Source organism: Euprymna scolopes, chromosome 32, assembly GCF_053919585.1.
Source record: "Euprymna scolopes isolate OS-2025 chromosome 32, ASM5391958v1, whole genome shotgun sequence".
Classification (NCBI taxonomy): Eukaryota; Metazoa; Mollusca; class Cephalopoda; order Sepiida; family Sepiolidae; genus Euprymna; species Euprymna scolopes.
Genome location: NC_136513.1, coordinates 92,239,788 through 92,263,534, shown reverse-complemented (window position 1 = coordinate 92,263,534; position 23,747 = coordinate 92,239,788). Strand labels below are relative to the sequence as shown.

Genomic DNA, 23,747 nt, shown 5'->3' with positions numbered 1-23,747 from the left:
GTTTAAGGACCTTTCATTTTGATACACTTAACTATGCAATATATATATATATATATATATATATATATATATATATATATAAAAAGCAGAATCTCCTTGGAACTAGAAGATTAGCATAAGTTGCATGGCTCCTATTTTACCCCCAACATAAAACCCAAACAAAGTTTTTAAAAATTTATATATATATATATAAATAAAAGGGGGAAAAAAATTGAAAACTATCGCCTCTGTCTCACCTGATCGTCTGAATGGGCTTCATATGAACTGCTTGAACCGGAAGATTTGGAATCAAATTTATACATCAGATGCAACTCTCCTTCTGTTAAGGTATTTCCAAGGACTTCAACCGTTCCAGTCTCTTGGTAACGTGACAATTGCTCATCTGTCAGAGATTTTATTGCAGTGATCAAGTCTTTGTATTCTTTTTTATATTTTGTGCCCAATTGCCTGTGGTCAGGCTCAGCGGATAAATGCACGCCATATTTTTCTTTGTTATTCGTGATGGTCAGTTGTCTCACATTCAGTTCCTGGAGATAAAGAAAAAGAAAAATTGTAATTTTAATTTTTATCAAAATAATTTTAAAAAAATGTAAAAAATATAATTTTATTAAATTTTTAAGATAATTTAATAAAAATGTTAAGTATAATTTTATTAATTTTTTAAATAATTTAATAAAAATGTAAAAAGTATAATCTTATTAATTTTTTTTTAAAATAATTTAACAAAAATGTAAAAAATATAATCCCATTAAACGTTTATCAAAATAATCTACAGTGCAAGGACAGATCCATGATCGGATGAATCACGAATATGAAATCTCATCAAATCCAACGCATCAAGTCAGACGATTTGATGAGAGCTCTACATTTGTTCATGTTTGTCGTAAGGATGAATCATTTATGCTTGTATAGTCATGTGGAAGCATGAATGTCCTAAATCGCAGGAAGAGTGGTCAACCAAGGCAAACTTAGAAACAAGTGATTAGACAAGATCAAAGCATAGTATCATAAAAACATCTGACCGCTGAACATGGGAAAAGTGACGTTATTAAAAAAAAAAAATTAGCAAATTTGAATACAATTTTACACTTTTATCAAAATAATTTAAATTACTTTTTGTTCATTTCTGTTCGTGTTACTTTGAGAAGTTATTTAAATGTATCGACCAATTTTGGTAGAGTAGAAAGTGGGCATTGGCAGCGTTGTGTACTCTTGCTTATCTTGTTTTAGTCTTTAGTCCTTATATTCTATTAGCCTGGTGTTTGGAAGTGTGTGGTGAGCAACAAAAAAAGTCGTAGTAGGCAGACAGGCTCGAACTCGTGGTGCAAAGGCAGAAAAGAAAATGGATGTGTGTGTAAGGGTGTTCGTTGAGCAAAAATAAAAGAAAATTGCAAGCACAAAAAAAAAAAAAAATACCTCGAACTCTTAACGCGCCAGAGGAAAAAGAGGTGGAAACTCAAACTGTCTTAGCGATGTACCTGCTGTGGTTGTGACGTCACAGCCGATCGAAATAATGCCTTTTAAGCAACGTCATGAATGTGAGGGTTGAAGGACTTGCAAAAAATGTCAGCAAAATAAATCAACCTTCCTGTACATATGTGCCCAGTTGAGGGTGAAGAAATTAATGTTTTTGGCCAATTTTTCAATGTTCGTCGTCCGAAGGGCCGAGCTTCAAAATGATACTGATCTTGTGAAAATCAGTCACCTCTGTCAAAATTTTTAGGCAGCCATACATACATACATTCAAAAAGACAGGTGAGATTTACATTATAGACTAGTGGGGGGTACCTGGCGTTTGAAGGTGTGTGTGGTTTTAGGTAAATTAAAACACCCGGGTGTTTGTGTTTCGGTAGGTAAGCCGAACCCTTGAGTCGAAGTTGGAAATTAAAGTGAAAAAAAAACGTGCGCCGTTAGCCACTGGGTCACCACGAAATAATAACGGAAACATATTTGAATTTATTTAAGTATTAAAACTTGGCAGGTGCCCGTACTTAATAAGGTCAACTTTCACTGTGGGGCAGTATTTTATTTACTGCGGGGCAGTATTTTATTTACTGCAGGGCAGTATTTTATTTACTGCGGGGGCAGGATTTTTTTTTTTCCCCCCAAGATGTTGTGGGGAAAACCAGCTCCCCATAAAAAACAGATTGTCCAAATTGAATAGCAATTGTCTGATATAAGGAGAAACTCCACATTGATCAAATCTGATTGCTTTCGAACATTTCCGGAAAAATGCCGCCAAAATTAGTTTCGCTTTTTTTTTTATGAAAAAGCTTAATGCACATGCGGCGATCGAAAATTGTTGAATATTTATCTTTTGAAAGTCGAGCAAATTAAATAGACAGGCGACCCCCGTTGTTAACTCGTAGATATTATCATTTAGACGTGATATAAAAGTTTTAAAAAGTGAGTCAACCGATCGCTTCTCGGAAAAAAACCTTTCTCGAACATACACAAAAAGCATACACACCTTTTCGCTTTTATAATTTATAGATGGCCGATGTTTTTGACATTGAAGTAGTATTTTTTTTAGCTTCTTATATCAAGTAGATTCATGCTTTGTCTCAAGTGATTTCCATAAAAATTAAAAAATTCATGCAAACCTCCAAAATATAGGGTTCCAATGACTTGACATCATTTAAGGCTTCAGAATCTTTATGGATGGCAACGATTTCTTTTAATGGATACTGAAATTCAAAATTGAAATAAAAAGATGAATAATTTAAAAAAAATAAAAATCAATCAAAAAAAAAAAAAATACCTTAAATAATATTGGTGGCCACATTTGCTAGTATAAATACTAATTAGAATATACATTTGCTCATAAGTCATCAATCAAGCACCACGACCAGGCTAAAAGAAACGTTGCGGTGGTGGCCAACTCAAAACCTGGCTCAAGACAGTGAAGCAGGATGCTGAACTGATTCTGGGCCATCATCTTTTCGGTGTCCATTGCTGAAACCGTGAATGGTTTGCACTCTTAACAGAAGCAGTCTTGAATCACTGTGCCTGGTAAGCCAGTGTTCGGGATGTGATGAATTTGTTGGAAAAAGTTGACCCAACCGACCCAGGGTAGATACCACAAGCATAACCAAAGAACTACATAGTGAACACAAAATTCACTGTTATCTTACGTGAGATTAATAATTTCTTAATCATGATAACACTCAATTCAAAGTGGCTGAACTTCTGGAATCTACATTAAAGATCAGTAATTTCTTTATAATCTATCCATTTATTGTCTTCTCTATTGCAATAAATCTTCATTCTGTTCTTTAGTAAGCGGGTACATTTGCTAGTATTCATTTTGTTATTGTAATTCACGGGCCAATATTGGCATGTACACAGGTCATCAGGTACACTTTGAAAACAAATATTGAACCACTGTGCCACAAAGAGATAATAGCTAGAAGCCATTTAATTTCATTTTGTTTAATAAAGACATTAACCATGGTGACACCGCTCAATTAAAAAATTATTGAATTTCTGAAATCTAAACATTTCATGTACACTAACTGGTAAGATTTTTTTTATGGTTTATATTAGTGATGGAACGATTAATCAGATTATGCAGAAACAATATGGAATATCATCCAAATGAATGTATTCTAACTTGTTGGTGGTTTAAACTGTGAACAAATTTTTTTTTTAAATGATCATTTACACAGGCTGTAATTTTTTTTTTTAAATGATCATTTTACACAGGTTGCAATTTTTTTTTTTTTAAATGATCATTTACACAGGTTGTAATTTCTTTTTTTTAAATGATCATTTACACAGGCTGTAATTTTTTTTTTTTAAATGATCATTTTACACAGGTTGCAATTTTTTTTTTTTAAATGATCATTTTACACAGGTTGCAATTTTTTTTTTTTTTAAATGATCATTTACACAGGTTGTAATTTCTTTTTTTTAAATGATCATTTACACAGGTTGTAATTTCTTTTTTTTAAATGATCATTTACACAGGTTGTAATTTCTTTTTTTTAAATGATCATTTACACGGCTTGCAATTTCTTTTTTTTAAATGATCATTTACACAGGCTGTAAATTTCTTTTTTTAAATGATCATTTACACAGGCTGTAAATTTCTTTTTTTTAAATGATCATTTACACAGGTTGCAATTTCTTTTTAAAATGATCATTTACACAGGCTGTAATTTCTTTTTTTTAAATTATCATTTACACAGGTTGCAAGACAAAAGTTTTTTATGTCAATAAAAATTCTCCTTATATAAGTTTTTTTTATTTTGTTGACAAAAAGACCTTATGAGCAGAAAATATTTATTTTTGGGGCAAAAATAAACAAGCACTGAATCTTTTCCAACCAACTTAGCACTAAACTCACAAATTTCCCTCCCACCACCACCCCATCATTTACAATCCTCTCACAGTATAACTCATCACTCAATTGACAATCTCATTCACACATATTCTCGAGTGCCTCTTGGGTCTTCGTAAGTAGTAACTCATTAATATTCAAAAGAAAAAAAGTTGCATCAAAAATGTTCTTTTTATCTAGTAATGTGACTATATTTGGTCATTGTCATCCTACCTTCAGAGGTAAGGTCTTGCGGTCTCGGACAACTCGGCCAAGTTCAATAACAGACTGCATTCGGAGAACAGCTTTTTCAACATCCGGTTTGATGAGATTTTCTCTGAAAAATAAAAATTGATTATTTTAAGAATTCAAATAAAATTGATTTTAGAATTTTTAGGATGAGGATAGTTTGGATTATTCAGACTACTTTCCCTTTTTTTTTTTTTTTAAAAAACATTTTGACCGATATAAGTTCCAACTCTCTTCAGATGCACCCACAGCCTTTATTAACTTCATGGAGGGTAGATTGCTCTCATTCCATCAACCATGACTGGGTATAAGTTTTAAATAATTATGTTTTTACTACCACCATGAGGATTAAACCTTCAACCTTGACAAGAGTGTCACTTAGAGATGATTATTACTTGGTATGGGTTAGGCATGTACTGATTTGCAAATTGGCTGATTATCGATTAATTGGCCTTCGATAAATGTTTGTGTGCGTGTGTGTGTGTTCATTTTCGTGTATGTCCAAGATTGGCTGATTATCGATTAATTGGCCTTCGATAAATGTTGGTGTGTGTGTGTGTGTGTTCATTTTCGTGTATGTCCAAGATTGGCTGATTATCGATTAATTGGCCGTCGATAAATGTTTGTGTGTGTGTGTGTGTGTGTGTTCATTTTCGTGTATGTCCAAGATTGGCTGATTATCGATTAATTGGCCTTCGATAAATGTTTGTGTGTGTGTGTGTGTGTTCATTTTCGTGTATGTCCAAGATTGGCTGATTATCGATTAATTGGCCTTCGATAAATGTTTGTGTGTGTGTGTGTGTGTGTGTGTGTTCATTTTCGTGTATGTCCAAGATTGGCTGATTATCGATTAATTGGCCGTCGATAAATGTTGGTGTGTGTGTGTGTGTGTGTGTTCATCTTCGTGTATGTCCCAGATTGGCTGATTATCGATTAATTGGCCTTCGATAAATGTTTGTGTGTGTGTGTGTGTGTGTTCATTTTCGTGTATGTCCAAGATTGGCTGATTATCGATTAATTGGCCTTCGATAAATGTTTGTGTGTGTGTGTGTGTGTGTGTTCATTTTCGTGTATGTCCAAGATTGGCTGATTATCGATTAATTGGCCTTCGATAAATGTTTGTGTGTGTGTGTGTGTGTTCATGTTCGTGTATGTCCAAGATTGGCTGATTATCGATTAATTGGCCTTCGATAAATGTTTGTGTGTGTGTGTGTGTGTGTGTTCATCTTCGTGTATGTCCAAGATTGGCTGATTATCGATTAATTGGCCTTCGATAAATGTTTGTGTGTGTGTGTGTGTGTGTTCATTTTCGTGTATGTCCAAGATTGGCTGATTATCGATTAATTGGCCTTCGATAAATGTTTGTGTGTGTGTGTGTGTGTGTGTTCATTTTCGTGTATGTCCAAGATTGGCTGATTATCGATTAATTGGCCTTCGATAAATGTTTGTGTGTGTGTGTGTTCATTTTCGTGTATGTCCAAGATTGGCTGATTATCGATTAATTGGCCTTCGATAAATGTTTGTGTGTGTGTGTGTTCATTTTCGTGTATGTCCAAGATTGGCTGATTATCGATTAATTGGCCGTCGATAAATGTTTGTGTGTGTGTGTGTGTGTGTGTTCATTTTCGTGTATGTCCAAGATTGGCTGATTATCGATTAATTGGCCTTCGATAAATGTTTGTGTGTGTGTGTTCATTTTCATGTATGTCCAAGAAAGGCTTTTTTCTGAGAACCGATCGGTCGCCTCACAACTTTTTATATTGCGCCTTAATGATAATATCAATGAGTTAACAACCGGGGTCGCCTGTCTATTTAATTTGCCCAGAGAGATATGCATCGTCTACACCATATTATCAAATAATGGTCATGATGCATAAATGTTGATGTGTCAAAGCTATCTGATGAGTCACTTAGTAGTGATGAAATGATTTAAATTTAATAGGAAGGAGAAAAGTAATTAATCGGGTGATTAATTGGCAAATCAGCCAATTACCGATTAAGTGGTACATTTCTAATATGGACTGATGATGCAACAAAGTAATAATCAGTGACAGTCTTATGGAGGCCGAAGGTTTAAGCTTCAGTACAGATAATACTAAGAATGATTTTTAAAGCCAAATTTCACAAATTTGGCTTTAAAAATCATCAATAAAAAGCCAAATTTCACAAATTTGGCTTTTTATTGATGCTGTTTAGCCTTTAAAAATTGTATTTGGCTTTTTTAAAAGCGTAATGTACGAATTGCCGAAGAAAGGAACAAGCACAATATTATGTAGATAAGTGAGATTACAAAAACACCAGAAAAACTCTACGTGAATTAATTTAATGATTTAATCGTCTTGTCAGGGGTTCAACTTAACAGTGTGGAATGTAAGTCAATCCGCACAGGTTTTTCCAATGTTTACATAATTTTTGCTTGTAAAAACTTTGTATTGAGCATTTTTGTTTTTTTACATTGTTTTCTTTTAATACATTTGAACTTATTATACATATATTTCCATGTATTTTATTAGTTTTCTTTGTTTTTAACTTGATCCTGTAAATAAAAAGACTGAGGCAGAATCAAAATTAAATTTTACAAACATAATTTTAGATTTCCACATTTTTTTAAAAAAAATAAACAAAAACGCGACTTACTGTACTTTTGGGAATAAAAGGAAGTGAACACTTCTCGTATCAACTTTGGAGTCTTTCTTTACTGCCACTAGGTGGCGCAAGTTCTGGTACATGTGTTCTGTGAGGAACGGAATAAATGAAGCCTAAAAGAAATAAATAATTTTTAGGCAAATTACATAAAAAATTGTCAGCCAAATATTTGGGATGATGGCATCAATTAAAATAGTGGTACTTGTACAGTTTAGTGAAGACATTAAAAAATGAAAATATCGAAAAAAAAGGTTATATTGTACGTATCCGTTTTGGACTGAAGATCTCTGAAAAAAAATTTAATTTAATTTGATTGAGTAGTTTTTATTTTACAGCAGAAAAACACGTTTTTATGAGAGCGCGTTGAAGCCAGCCATTATGAGATTTGTTGAACACGCCACGGGGAGATAACTCCAGTTAAAGCGCCGACACTCCCTCCCCATCTTTAATATTAGCTTTTCTTCCTAAAAATCGAACCCTTTGCTCGGTATCATAAATTGTTTTTTGCTGTAAAATAAAAACTACTTGATGAAATTAAGTGAAATTTTTTTTTCGGAGAACTTCGTTCCATAACGAATACGTACACTATAACCTTTTTCAATATTTTCATTTTTTTAATGTCTTGATTAAACTGTACAAGTATCAAAATAATAAATAAATTCAAATAAAATTACAACTCCTGACTTAATTAAAGAAAAAAAGGAAAAGTAAAAAGAAAAAGAAAAAATACCAAAAAGAAAAAAAAAGAAAAAAAGGGGGAAAAAAAAGAAAGAGCAATCGGTTAAAACGTTAACATCAACATTCACACACACATATATATATATATATATATACATATATATATATATATATATATACATACACCCCCACATATACATACATACATTTTTTACTGGCTGCATCGTTTACTTACCATGACTTTAGTCATTGTAAATAAGACACTAAATAATGTCTCCAGTGCATACATGCAATCTTGGACACCTCCATCGCCCTAGAAAGAGAAAAAATTAAATGAATGAAACAAAAATGTGTTAATTGATTTATAATTAAACGCGTTAAAGATCAAATCCTGCTAATAAACAAACAACTGATGAAGACAAACTTTGTCATTACTGTACCGAAGCAGTTCTCCTCACCCAAACAGGTTGAACCAGTTTCCTGCGAAGGAGGAAGTTTCATGAGAACAAATTCATAAGTGATCCCCAGTTCCTTGTATATGCCTATTAGGGGACATGATGTTGGGTTTTTACAGTTTCTGCAGGGCAGCGTTGACATCCTCCTACATACAGCACCTGGTATTCGCAAATGGTTGCTCATCTGGTACTGACCACGTTTACAGTTGCTTAACTTTGGTGATCTAGCGAGAACCTGTGTGTCCATGTGAATATATCATTTGTCATTACTTTTGACTCCCTTTGTCCATGACAAGTACAAAACAAAACGCTGTCTTAAGGGGAAAATCAAGAGAAAAGATTTTTTTTTTTTTTTTATTAGCAACAAGATTGAATAAATCAGACTGGAAACTGTAATGAAAAAAAAAAAATTTGATAAGATGCAAACAAATCAGAAGTAATTGATTTTAAATACATTTTATTGATTTTAAATATATTTTATTGATTTTAAATACATTTTATTGGTTTTAAATATATTTTATTGGTTTTAAATATATTTTATTGATTTTAAATACATTTTATTGATTTTAAATACATTTTATTGGTTTTAAATATATTTTATTGGTTTTAAATACATTTTATTGATTTTAAATATATTTTATTGGTTTTAAATATATTTTATTGGTTTTAAATACATTTTATTGGTTTTAAATATATTTTATTGGTTTTAAATATATTTTATTGGTTTTAAATATATTTTATTGATTTTAAATATATTTTATTGGTTTTAAATATATTTTATTGGTTTTAAATATATTTTATTGATTTTAAATATATTTTATTGATTTTAAATATATTTTATTGATTTTAAATATATTTTATTGATTTTAAATATATTTTATTGATTTTAAATATATTTTATTGATTTTAAATATATTTTATTGATTTTAAATATATTTTATTGGTTTTAAATATATTTTATTGGTTTTAAATATATTTTATTGGTTTTAAATATATTTTATTGGTTTTAAATATATTTTATTGATTTTAAATATATTTTATTGGTTTTAAATATATTTTATTGGTTTTAAATATATTTTATTGGTTTTAAATATATTTTATTGATTTTAAATATATTTTATTGGTTTTAAATACATTTTATTGGTTTTAAATACATTTTATTGGTTTTAAATACATTTTATTGGTTTTAAATACATTTTATTGGTTTTAAATATATTTTATTGATTTTAAATATATTTTATTGATTTTAAATACATTTTATTGGTTTTAAATATATTTTATTGGTTTTAAATACATTTTATTGATTTTAAATATATTTTATTGGTTTTAAATATATTTTATTGGTTTTAAATATATTTTATTGATTTTAAATATATTTTATTGATTTTAAATATATTTTATTGGTTTTAAATATATTTTATTGATTTTAAATATATTTTATTGATTTTAAATATATTTTATTGATTTTAAATATATTTTATTGATTTTAAATATATTTTATTGGTTTTAAATATATTTTATTGATTTTAAATATATTTTATTGGTTTTAAATATATTTTATTGATTTTAAATATATTTTATTGATTTTAAATATATTTTATTGGTTTTAAATATATTTTATTGATTTTAAATATATTTTATTGGTTTTAAATATATTTTATTGATTTTAAATATATTTTATTGATTTTAAATATATTTTATTGGTTTTAAATATATTTTATTGGTTTTAAATATATTTTATTGGTTTCTGTTAAGGGAGATAACCAAGATTATAATTCAAACCAACATTTTTTTTTACTGCCAACAAAAAAACAAACGAAAACATTATTGAATGATTTATGACTAACGATTATTAAGACTAATCCAATCATATTAGAGACAGCTCTAGTATCTATATATTAATATCATAGTACCTATAATATAGGTGTGCCACGGTTTCCAGATTATAAATTATTCGATCAGGAGATCCTATTTATTAAAAAGGAGTGACAACATAATATGAACATTAAATTAGTAGATAGATACGCTAATTTAATGTTCGTAGTACGCTTTCATCTTCTATCCTCCTTCTTAATAAATAGGATCTCCCGATCACCAAAGATGCAATGTGAAAAAAAAAAAAAAAATTTAAACAAAAAATAAATGATGTTGCTTTTGAGTCGTACATGCAACTAAAATATACATTCTTGGTTTTCTAGCTAGGATCCAAGGATAGTATCTGTTCTGTCTAAAGATGGTATAATGATATTGTGGTGTTTTCATTCACGCTGGGCATCCATACAATGGGAATATGTCACAGACTCCTATAAGGATATTGGAGATAAACTGTAATAAGAAAAGATATTCTTTACACTACATTAACCAGATTGCTTAGATAAATATTTTTTTTTATATAGGCATCACAACTTATCAAGGCCAAGAGGCCACTCGAGGATAAGGGTTAAAGAGTGTACAGTAGAAATTGGACAATATAGTAACAAAAGCACTACAATAATATTGCGGGGGCCTCCATTCATGGTGAATGTCCACAAAATGCCCAGCAGCAATATATTATATATGAAAGATGCCGCTGTGAAATTTCCACAGGTCCCAGTAGTTTGTATTGATCTAAGAATAAAAAAAAATAAAGAATGAGCAACAACGAGACATTTGCTTACCTTTAATCTTTTTCTGTTCATGCGGACATACCAGTTGGTAAGTTGGTCCACAAATTTAACAAGACGTGGGATCACAGTATACAAGTGATATGCTACAAAGAAAATGAACAAAACATTTATTACGAACCTTTTTTAATCGAGAATTTTGTTAATTTGTGAATTAAAAAATGCATTTTGATAAAAATTGAAAAAAAAATTTTTTTTGTTTGATGGTTTGACTGTTTTGTTTATGGCATATCAATCTTTTTTTAGTTATTTAATGCTGAATCCAATAATTTTGGAAAAAGTGGGTTTTTGGGGTTTTTTTTTACAAAATAGTCACCACTTACACAGGCCCAGAGGCCACTCGAGGATAACAGTTAATGAGTGTACAGTAATTAATGGGAAAATATAGTAATCGTTAGTAGTGGAAATTTGGTAAATTGGATTCTTTAAGGGGACGGTTCATTAAGAACTTGTTTATGTTGGACTTGAAAACAATCAAATTGTAGTCAGCTGGAAAGCAGGCAAACAGAAGAGAGTTCCACAGGCATGCAGTTCTAAGAAAGAAACTTTGTTCATGGAATCTACGTTTAGGTTTAGGCACAGATAAAGAGTGGCGGAAATTATTGATAGTGTAACATGATCGTCTTGAGGGAGCGAATTGCATGGCTGGCTTTGATTGGTTCAGCAGATTTCCAGACCCCAACCCGTAATCATACTATAAAAAGCCAATAACCGCTCGAATCAGACAAATTTTGCGCCAAAATCTCAGAAGAAATAGCTCCTAACACCTGACGACCCCACCCCCATCTCTGCCATCCTGATCAGCATCCATTGACAAAGAAGAGAGATTTGTGAAACTTGAAATATTTTAGTAACTAAACGTTGTACATATGTAAAAAAGATCTGTAACTTTTGTGAAATTAACTTTTAGTAGTTAGGAAACTCTGATTTTGTCTGTCTTTCTTGCCGACGCATGCAAAGCTTGTTTTTGCTTTTCAGCAGAATTCTACACAAAGGCATTGAAAATTCAATGTGGAGGTCTCCCGGTAGATTTGACATCACGAGCCACAGTTTCCGAAGAAGTTAGAGGTCAGTTGCTTGACTTGAGCATAGGAGGTCCAACCATAATAGTGGTTTCAACTAGACGAGTGTTTTCCATGAAAGTTTGGTGAAGGGGGGGGCATAGATTAGAGCTCAGACAAACACTTGGTATGAAAATAATAAAGCAGAGACACGCTCGCAACGTCCCTTCTGTGGGAAAAAAGTTGCAGGGAAGAGAAAAATACATCCCCCACTAGGTTACAAAGTCTATTTTGAACTCTGTCAAGGCAAGATAAGCTGCTTCTAGCAGATTCTGTCCAAATGTGACAATAGTACTCCATCCTTGGACGTACTTGGCTCTTATAAAAGTAAAGAATTGCATCAACAGTGAGATATCCACTGGAGCGGTAGAATAATCCCACCATTTTTCCAGCGATCTTGGCAACAGATTTGATATCTATGTTCCATTTCAGATCAGGTGGTAAAAGTCAGACCCAGAAGCTTGTCAAAACATGGAGCCTCCCCAAGACGAGAGCCATTCATTTCGATTGATGCCAGATGGGGATCAAAGCATCGATGATGGAAAGATAGAAGCTTGGTTTTAGATGCAATAAAATTAACCAGCCACCTCTTTCCCTATTGTACTACGTGATCAAGATCAGAGAGAGAATCCTAGAGAACTTGGTCATTTGAAGTGTTGCCATAGATGGTAGTGTTGTCAGCATAAATATCTACGAATGATCTTAGGATGTGATTTGGGAGATCATTGATGTCAATCAGGAAGAGAGCTGGCCCAGAATACACCCCTGAGAAACTCCAGCATTAATATTATGAGCTTCTAATTTCTGGCCAACCACTACTCTTATGAACCTATCAGAGAGAAATGATTTAATAATTGAAAAGACATTTCCAGCTATAATGTAGCTAGAGATCTTATGGAGTAGACTTTCATGCCATACTTTAACAAAGGCCTTTGATATATCAAGATCAATTGCCCTAGAAAAGAAGCTGCTGTTAAGAGATTCGCTAATCCTATGAGATATAACCGTTAGAACACTTGCTCTAAATCTAGCAGGATGAAAACCATATTGCATGTCACTAAGAAAATTATTTTTGCTGAGGTGGTTGACTACTTCTCTATTTAACACACATTCCAGCAACTTACCCATGACGTACAGGAGACTTATTGGTCTGTACTGAGAGGGAGGTGACCGATCACTGAATCCTTAAATGCAGGGCAGCATTATAATTGGAATGCCGTCAAGGCCAGTTGCTTTACTGGAATCAATGTTTTTGATTAGCTTGGCAACATCACGCACAGATATTTGTATGTTGCATAGCATGATATCAGATACAGGAGGACGTTGGGGGGGGGGGCCTGATCGCATACGGTAGAATTAGTTGCAAAGTTCTTGGCAAAGAGTTTGGCTTTGTCCGATGGTGACGAGATTACCTCACGTTCATTGATGATGCTAGGGATAGAGCACACCTTCAAATATTTATTCATAGTGTTTGGTTTTGTTGTTTGGGATTATGGCATATCAACCCGTTTTGAATTAATGCTGAATCCAATAATTTTGGAAAAGATTTTTTGCTTCAAGTTCATCATATCATGAAACACAGAATTTGGTTTTGTTGAGGAAAATTGTTAGTTCTGACCTGCAAAACATGACCTAGTTTTGCAAATGCAAATGAAAAAAAAAGAAAAAAGAAAAAAAGAAAATGTTTGCTGCATTTTAGGTTAAGCCAGTATCTTCAGACAGCCTGATCTAGTATGAGCAAGTATTGTTTGATGGAAATTCTGGAAAATGGATTAAGTAAAGTTACTTCTTTTAATGGCATATAAATTGTAAATTCTGAAAAAACCTTTTTCATTAAAGACTTTATGATTTGGGAATAAAAATGAAAAAAATTCTGATGATAACAAATAAAGTTTTAATGAATTTAAACCTTGATTGATATATGATCTGTGAAATGATGAGGTTATGACTGACAGAATGAGAATAATCTACCCCAGTGGGTTTAGTTTAAAATTCTATTTGAGATCCCAAAATCAACTAGAAGGTTCGTAAGTTTGAAGAGATGCACCTGAAGAATGTTCGAGTTAACATTGGCCGAAACGTGAACATAAGTGGAGAATAGTAATCCGAATAAGGGGCTTCTTCATTACGAGAACGAAATTCGAAAATCAAAATATTGAATTTCAAGTAAAATCAATGGTATCTACTTAAATTGTCGTGTCACAGTAGTGAACATATTCAAAAATTACAAAAAACGATGAGGTAAAAAATTAATTATTTTCAAAAGCAATTAACTAAAATTTAATTTTGCTAAATCGGCCCAAGATTTCAGAAATTAATTACCTCCCTTACGTGACACGACAATTTAAGAATATACCATTGGTTTTAGTGGATATTCAATTTTTTACTCTAATAACAAAGAAGCACCAAGACTAAAAATAAAAAAATATTTCCCAATTACCTAATAAGGAAAAGTTGGGAGGGGGGAGGGGCAACAAAACTTACCTGCCATCTCTTCCCTGACAAACTTGACAAGGGATTGTGTGAAAGACAAGATCCAGCTATCCATATAATTTGTTGAAGGTTTCACCACAGCTTCATCGTATAAGAACTTTATACCTTCTTCCTATAAAAAAATTTAAATCAAAATTTGTAAATATGAAATCGAAAAAAAATTTGATGCATCAAAATGTGGTGAAGATGTGTGTTCCTATTTGGAAGGAGAGAGTTGAAGGGGGAGAGAGAGTTGAAAGATGAGGGGGGGGGAAGAGAGTTGAAAGATGAGGGGGGGGGAGAGAGAGAGAGTTGAAAGATGAGGGGGGAGAGAGAGAGAGAGTTGAAAGATGAGGGGGGAGAGAGAGAGAGAGTTGAAAGATAGAGGGGGGAGAGAGAGAGAGAGTTGAAAGATAGAGGGGGGAGAGAGAGAGAGAGTTGAAAGATGAGGGGGGAGAGAGAGAGAGAGTTGAAAGATGAGGGGGGAGAGAGAGAGAGAGTTGAAAGATGAGGGGGGAGAGAGAGAGAGAGTTGAAAGATGAGGGGGGAGAGAGAGTTGAAAGATGAGGGGGGAGAGAGAGAGAGAGTTGAAAGATGAGGGGGGAGAGAGACAGAGTTGAAAGATGAGGGGGGAGAGAGACAGAGTTGAAAGATGAGGGGGGAGAGAGACAGAGTTGAAAGATGAGGGGGGAGAGAGACAGAGTTGAAAGATGGGGGGGGAGAGAGACAGAGTTGAAAGATGGGGGGGGAGAGAGACAGAGTTGAAAGATGGGGGGGGGGAGAGAGACAGAGTTGAAAGATGGGGGGGGAGAGAGACAGAGTTGAAAGATGGGGGGGAGAGAGACAGAGTTGAAAGATGGGGGGGGAGAGAGACAGAGTTGAAAGATGAGGGGGGAGAGAGAGACAGAGTTGAAAGATGAGGGGGGAGAGAGAGACAGAGTTGAAAGATGAGGGGGGAGAGAGAGACAGAGTTGAAAGATGAGGGGGGAGAGAGAGACAGAGTTGAAAGATGAGGGGGGAGAGAGACAGAGTTGAAAGATGAGGGGGGAGAGAGACAGAGTTGAAAGATGAGGGGGGAGAGAGACAGAGTTGAAAGATGAGGGGGGAGAGAGACAGAGTTGAAAGATGAGGGGGGAGAGAGACAGAGTTGAAAGATGAGGGGGGAGAGAGACAGAGTCGAAAGATGAGGGGGGAGAGAGACAGAGTCGAAAGATGAGGGGGGAGAGAGACAGAGTCGAAAGATGAGGGGGGAGAGAGACAGAGTCGAAAGATGAGGGGGGAGAGAGACAGAGTCGAAAGATGAGGGGGGAGAGAGACAGAGTCGAAAGATGAGGGGGGAGAGAGACAGAGTCGAAAGATGAGGGGGGAGAGAGACAGAGTCGAAAGATGAGGGGGGAGAGAGACAGAGTCGAAAGATGAGGGGGGAGAGAGACAGAGTCGAAAGATGAGGGGGGAGAGAGACAGAGTCGAAAGATGAGGGGGGAGAGAGAGAGTCGAAAGATGAGGGGGGAGAGAGAGAGTCGAAAGATGAGGGGGGAGAGAGAGAGTCGAAAGATGAGGGGGGAGAGAGAGAGTCGAAAGATGAGGGGGGAGAGAGAGAGTCGAAAGATGAGGGGGGAGAGAGAGAGTCGAAAGATGAGGGGGGAGAGAGAGAGTCGAAAGATGAGGGGGGAGAGAGAGAGTCGAAAGATGAGGGGGGAGAGAGAGAGTCGAAAGATGAGGGGGGAGAGAGAGAGTCGAAAGATGAGGGGGGAGAGAGAGAGTCGAAAGATGAGGGGGGAGAGAGAGAGTCGAAAGATGAGGGGGGAGAGAGAGAGTCGAAAGATGAGGGGGGAGAGAGAGAGTCGAAAGATGAGGGGGGAGAGAGAGAGTCGAAAGATGAGGGGGGAGAGAGAGAGTCGAAAGATGAGGGGGGAGAGAGAGAGTCGAAAGATGAGGGGGGAGAGAGAGAGTCGAAAGATGAGGGGGGAGAGAGAGAGTCGAAAGATGAGGGGGGAGAGAGAGAGTCGAAAGATGAGGGGGGAGAGAGAGAGTCGAAAGATGAGGGGGGAGAGAGAGAGTCGAAAGATGAGGGGGGAGAGAGAGAGTCGAAAGATGAGGGGGGAGAGAGAGAGTCGAAAGATGAGGGGGGAGAGAGAGAGTCGAAAGATGAGGGGGGAGAGAGAGAGTCGAAAGATGAGGGGGGAGAGAGAGAGTCGAAAGATGAGGGGGGAGAGAGAGAGTCGAAAGATGAGGGGGGAGAGAGAGAGTCGAAAGATGAGGGGGGAGAGAGAGAGTCGAAAGATGAGGGGGGAGAGAGAGAGTCGAAAGATGAGGGGGGAGAGAGAGAGTCGAAAGATGAGGGGGGAGAGAGAGAGTCGAAAGATGAGGGGGGAGAGAGAGAGTCGAAAGATGAGGGGGGAGAGAGAGAGTCGAAAGATGAGGGGGGAGAGAGAGAGTCGAAAGATGAGGGGGGAGAGAGAGAGTCGAAAGATGAGGGGGGAGAGAGAGAGTCGAAAGATGAGGGGGGAGAGAGAGAGTCGAAAGATGAGGGGGGAGAGAGAGAGTCGAAAGATGAGGGGGGAGAGAGAGAGTCGAAAGATGAGGGGGGAGAGAGAGAGTCGAAAGATGAGGGGGGAGAGAGAGAGTCGAAAGATGAGGGGGGAGAGAGAGAGTCGAAAGATGAGGGGGGAGAGAGAGAGTCGAAAGATGAGGGGGGAGAGAGAGAGTCGAAAGATGAGGGGGGAGAGAGACAGAGTCGAAAGATGAGGGGGGAGAGAGACAGAGTCGAAAGATGAGGGGGGAGAGAGACAGAGTCGAAAGATGAGGGGGGAGAGAGACAGAGTCGAAAGATGAGGGGGGAGAGAGAGAGTCGAAAGATGAGGGGGGAGAGAGAGAGTCGAAAGATGAGGGGGGAGAGTGAGAGTCGAAAGATGAGGGGGGAGAGAGAGAGTCGAAAGATGAGGGGAGAGAGAGAGAGTCGAAAGATGAGGGGAGAGAGAGAGAGTCGAAAGATGAGGGGGGAGAGAGAGAGTCGAAAGATGAGGGGGGAGAGAGAGTTGAAAGATGAGGGGGGAGAGAGAGAGTTGAAAGATGATGGGAGAGAGAGAGAGTCGAAAGATGAGGGGGGAGAGAGAGAGTCGAAAGATGAGGGGGGGGAGAGAGAGTCGAAAGATGAGGGGGGAGAGAGAGAGTCGAAAGATGAGGGGGGAGAGAGAGAGTCGAAAGATGAGGGGGGAGAGAGAGAGTCGAAAGATGAGGGGGGAGATAGAGAGTCGAAAGATGAGGGGGGAGAGAGAGAGTCGAAAGATGAGGGGGGAGAGAGAGAGTCGAAAGATGAGGGGGGAGAGAGAGAGTCGAAAGATGAGGGGGGAGAGAGAGAGTCGAAAGATGAGGGGTAGAGAGAGAGTCGAAAGATGAGGGGGGAGAGAGAGAGTCGAAAGATGAGGGGGGAGAGAGAGTCGAAAGATGAGGGGGGAGAGAGAGTCGAAAGATGAGGGGGGAGAGAGAGAGTCGAAAGATGAGGGGGGAGAGAGAGAGTTGAAAGATGAGGGGGGAGAGAGAGAGTTGAAAGATGAGGGGAGAGAGAGAGTTGAAAGATGAGGGGAGAGAGAGAGTTGAAGTGGAGGTCTTTATCTTTCAGGTCCATTTTTATCCCTTTCTAAATTTACTTTGGCTGTCTCCTGCTGTCTGAACAAGTTATTTGAACGATTTAGATGTAATATCATTGCTTTTAATAAATAAAATCAATTAAAAACATTTTTTTTCTTCATTCTGATAGTGAATCGGCGCCTTGTCGAGAGTGCAAAATATACGTCCGATCTTGTTGATAGTTGTTGTGAAGTTTGAATTTGACATGGTTGACAATAATTTTGAATGGAAGATAAACATCGGATTCAGAATTTACAACAACTGTCAACAAGATCGAGCATAATCATGTTGACACACCTGTTCTCACCAGATCACCAAAGTTAAGCAATATTGTGCCTGGTCAGTACCAGATGGGTGACCATTTATATATACCAGGCACTTCCCTGCAAAATCTGCAAAAACCTGATGTTGTCATCTTCCTCGACGAGTGATGTACATATGATTGGGGACCGCTCATGAATTTCACACTCCCATGAAACTTCCTCCTCAGAAGGAAGCCAGTTCAACCTGCATAGTGTGAGTGCTGCTTCGGTACACTCTCGACAAGGTGGTGCTTACTACCAGCAGAATGAAGAAAAAATATCTTTGGAAGGGAAAAAAAAAAAGTATACATTCAAAAATATCAAAATAAAATTCATTTAGTAAAACAATTATATCTATATATATTTGTTTTCCTAAATTTTTCAAACAAAATTTTCAAAACATGTGACCAAACACCTGCTACCTCAACTGTTCTATATATTTATTGAAATTAAAATGTTCAGTTTAATGACCATTTTTTTACATTCTGACACATGTTGAACAGCTTTTAAAAAATCGACTTCCGAACTTACCTATCTTCGGCTAGATCTTTAACACTTTTATGACCTGAATTATGTAGTGGATTAGAAAAATTTTTATTGTTTACTTTAAACTAGCGAGGGTACCCGGCGTTGCTCGGGTGTTTGGAGGTGTGTATGTAGGAGAGGGTGACCCTGTTTTAATATTATAAAAAAAAAAAACACAATGTTAAAAAAAAAAATTGGAAAAACCAAAACAAAGCAAAACAGCGATTAAACATTTAAAAAAAAAAAAAAAAAAAAAAAAAAAAGGTGTAAAAGAGAAAAAAAATTTAAGTAGGAAGATAGGCTCGAACCCGAAGCATCGAGGCTAAGGCGGAAAAAAAAAAAAAGCCTGACACATTACTCCTATGCCAAACAGACAATTGAAAACGAATAAAATTAAACCTTTAAAAACACTTGCAGGTGGTTTAAACTAACGTCAATGTTTCTAGGTCAAACATGATGTCATTGTCGAAGTAGCAGGAGGAGAGAAAATGAAGGAATGATTTTTTTGGCACCCCTGCTTGTAGAAAAGGGTCCAGTTAAGGGTGAAGGAATTAATGTTTTGGGCCAATTTTTCGATATTTGTCGTCCAAGATGTCAAGCTTCAAAATGATACCGAACTCATGAAAATCCGTCGCCTGTGTCAAAAGTTTTTGCGAGACATACAAACACACACACACACACATTTTCGCTTTCATATATATAGTTTACTTTAAATGGCAACATACTAAACGTAAGCAATGGACACTTGCATGTTTTAATCAATTCCCACTTTATTTATGCCATTATATTTATTTACGACTGAATGAATTAGTTCAACCAGACCATACAGGGTTAATTATCCATTTTACCGTCAGGTCCATGTTTCCCTTGCTTTCCTCTAACAATTGACCCTGCTATATCATTTATTCTACATTTATTAACCCAAAAACTCACATCCATTTCTTTGTCAATGTGACCATACCATTCAAGTCTAGGCTTCTTCACACATCTCCCTGTACTGTCCAGATATAATCTTCCCACATTTAAAAAGTGGCATTTAAAGAAGGTCAGAGGTTAGATCGGATGAAGCATTACAAATATAACATCAAAAATAAAAATGGTAGTCTAAATAATCCAAATTATCAATCCGTACATCTGGGTAGGAGCTGCTAGAAGCATCTTATCCTACCTTGACAGAGTTCAAAATAGACTTTGAAGCCTAGTGTGGGGAATGCCCTTTTTTCTTCCCTGCAAGCTCTTTCCCCCCACAGAAGAGATGTTGCGAGCCTGTCTCTGTTTTATCGTTATTTTCATCGCAGGTGCTTGTCTGAGCTCCAATCTATGGTCCCCCCTTGCCAAACTTTCACGAAAAACGCTCATCTAGCTGAAACCACTATCAATAATTTCTCCCACTTTTTATCTGTGCCTAAACCTAAACATAGATTCCATGAACAAAGCTTCTTTCTTAGAACTGCACACCTGTGGAACCGCGTTCTGTTTGTCTGCTTTCCAACTGACTACAATATGGTTGTCTTTAAGTCCAATGTTCCTTTAAGTTATCCAATTTACCAAATTCCCACTACTAACGATTACTACAATATTTTCCCATTGACTACTGTACATTCATTAATCCTTATCCTCAAGTGGCCTTTGGGCTTTGATAAGTTGTTACTACTTTAAAAAAAACAAAAAAAATTCAAAATCAGATATTTATCGAAAATTTTAATTGGAGATTAAAAAATTTTTTTTTAAAAAAGCTTAACTTTGGATTATATGAGATTAGCAATCTCAACAAAAAAGTTACATTCTACTAATCTGGGTCAAATGAAATAATGGACCAAACAAAATAAGGTGCTTGTTAAGATTTAGTCGACAAATATAAAATTAAAATTTTTTTTTTAATATCGTTTTAAACAAAAACATTTACATACTTTTCATGTTGAAAATAGTAATATACCCAAAAATTACAAAAATTCATCAAGCAGAACCACTGTTGTGTTTTTAGTAAAAAAAAAAAAAAAAAGTCTATCGATATAAACAAATATTGCAGTCATGCCACAAGTAATCTAAAATATTCCTTTCAGAGTTATGTCGCCTGTGTGTGAACTCTTCACCGTCTTTATAAAATCTAAGAAAAATGCGAATTTACCTAATTTTCCATAAAAATGACTTATCTATAAATAACTTTCTACTTAATGATTTTTCATAATTTTTGGATATATTACTATTTTCAGCATGGCAATCAAGTATGTAGTATTATACTTGCTTAAAACAAGATTATTTAAAAAAAATCAATCTGTCGACTGTCACCCAAAATGAACAGTTGCAGAATTTTTAAAATTCTTTTTCAAGAAAAAACAAAACAAAGAAAAGATAAAATTCTTACTCGTTCCAAGCGTTCTACATTTTGCATAAGGAAACGGTACGCATTGTACCATGGCAGGAATACATCTTTTAAAATTTCGCGTACACCTTCTTCCTTGAATTTGAGCGTTTCAGCACGTACAACAGGCGAGTTGATCAAGTACAATCTGGAATAAGAAGAAGAAAAAAAAAAGAATTAACGTTGACAAAGGATTGAGCTAATACCATAATACTCTCTCCAACTCTCTCTCTTTTTCTCTCCTCAACTCTTCCTCAATCGATGAACCCATCTTCTGCCAATGCTCACATCAACTGCATCAGCTTTGTGATCATTTCAATTTTTTCTGCAATAATTATCTTTTAAAAATCAAAAAAGTAAAACAAAAAAATTTTTTTTTATATTTTATAGGATTTATACAGATTTTCAAAGACTTTTCAAAATTTTTTCAAGACCTTCTCCAGACAAAATTCAAGTTTTCAAAACAAAATTTGGGATTTGTTTTACAATCTACAGTGATTCAAAAAAGTGGTAAAAAAAAAAAAAAAAAAAAAAAAAAATCAAATGCGCAACAAATAAAAGTTATTTTGCAATCTGCCTGCATCATTTTTGGAGTTTTTAAGTCGTTTTAAATCCTTTTTATTTCATCACAAATATTAACTCTCTTTACAGCTTTTAATTTCCGACCAAGATGGCTGCCATCTTGTCCATTTTTGTTTTTGGCTTGGCTGGCCTAATCATAATTTTTTTTGGGGGGGGGGGGGGGATCTCCATTAAAGAGTCTCGTCCACGCAAAGTAAAGTATTTTGTACAATGTGGAGGGGAGATTTTTTTTAAATATTTATGGCAGTCGCCACTACTCCTAAAAAAACATTTATAAGATTAAATTATAAATGAGAACAAAAATAGACAAAGATTTCAATTTATCACAAAACTACCTCAGATGTATAATTTGATGTCGTTCTTGTATCCACAATACTATGCAATTTCAAAACAATGTATTTCGATTTTATCTTTAATATTTAAAAAATATTTTAATGTTATTTTTATTATTTAAAAAATACTTTAATAATATTTACTTCAATTTTATTTTTAATATTTCAACACAAATTTTTACTGGACATAAAGAATACAATTTTCAAGGTCATTTCAAGACATTTTCCATATTTTCAAGGATTTTTCAAGGTCATAATAGAAATAACGATTTTACATGGCAAAAGGTCAAAATTCAAGGACTTTTAAAGTTTGTACGAAATCGTGTTTCAAATCTGCCAAAACAAAAATAGGTGATGGCCGATAACATTGCAAATAGACTTCAGTAATTAATCGGTTTTAGGCATGTGGGGTGGTAAGACAAAATGTCATCTTTGCAATCACATTTTCTGCTAATTTCACATCATTGACAAAGCATGAAGCCACTTGATGTAAGGTCAAAGCCTTTCCAATGATAAGTACTAGATGAAATAGATTTTGAACCAGAAAACAGAAATTCTTCTCTCTTTGTCAGAAATGTCACTTATGGAACGTGAGGACTAAAGGACATAATAAGGGAAGCGAGAGTTACGTGGCTGTCGAAAGAAAACCCAAAAAACATGAAAACTATATTTTAATAAAGTTTCTTTTCCTTTGCATTAATTTTGAACTATGGCGTAATCTGTAGAAATAGTTTTTTGTTTCCACTCAACATAATTACAGGATTGGCCTGTGTGAAGACCAGTTTTACCGAGATATTTGTGGAGGACATGATAACAAAACACCATAACAATGAAATTAAACTTTCAAAACACTATTTTTAATGAAAAATAAAAATACATACTAGACTTGTTCGCAAGGACCTGTGGATAGTGTCAGCATTAGTGATGGATTGGGGAGCTTGGTCAGCTTTCATGCGACATGCGTTGAATTCATTTGAAGGAGCGTTAGGCTTAACCAATCTGAGGTGAACGTCACCTCAAGACAAGAACAAGACCTGAGGTGTAACGGATAAAAGTGCTCAGAAATAATCCGTTCCAAGTGACAGTCTTCTGGAGAGTGAAGGTTCAATGCTTGCATGTGGGCGATACAAAAAACAAAATTACAAATTAAGAATTCAACCCAGCGATGGCTGATGGAATGATAGCAATCTACCTCCATGGATTAAATAAAGGATATTGTTTGAAATTCATAGAAATTTCTTAGTTTGACAAAAAAAATCTTAAGATTAAGAAGATGCACCTGAATTTCACATCATCTGAAATGATTTGAAAACAACATAATAGTCTTATGTAATTTGCAACTGTAATTTGAGTGTCGCCCGCGCTAAGGATTGAACCTTCAACCACCAGAAGAGTGTTACTTTACAACTGAATTTTTTCCTCGCAATGACCCATGGCATAGTGTGTAAAATACTAGGATTTTTCTGCAT

The 23,747-nt window shown here is 35.1% G+C and overlaps 1 protein-coding gene across 1 annotated transcript in view; it reads right to left on the bottom strand.

Moving 5' to 3' along the window:
* The window catches only part of LOC145256495 (isoleucine--tRNA ligase, cytoplasmic-like), a 146,629-nt gene that overhangs the window by 30,577 nt on the left and 92,305 nt on the right, over window positions 1–23,747 (bottom strand). The window contains exons 19-26 of the mRNA XM_080115445.1: window positions 21,368–21,512; window positions 14,558–14,678; window positions 11,007–11,098; window positions 8,130–8,207; window positions 7,208–7,329; window positions 4,556–4,658; window positions 2,604–2,687; window positions 237–527 (exon numbers count right to left, since the gene is read on the bottom strand). Of these exons, the coding sequence (XP_079971571.1) occupies window positions 237–527; window positions 2,604–2,687; window positions 4,556–4,658; window positions 7,208–7,329; window positions 8,130–8,207; window positions 11,007–11,098; window positions 14,558–14,678; window positions 21,368–21,512 (1,036 nt within the window). The remainder of the gene's footprint in view (window positions 1–236; window positions 528–2,603; window positions 2,688–4,555; window positions 4,659–7,207; window positions 7,330–8,129; window positions 8,208–11,006; window positions 11,099–14,557; window positions 14,679–21,367; window positions 21,513–23,747) is intronic.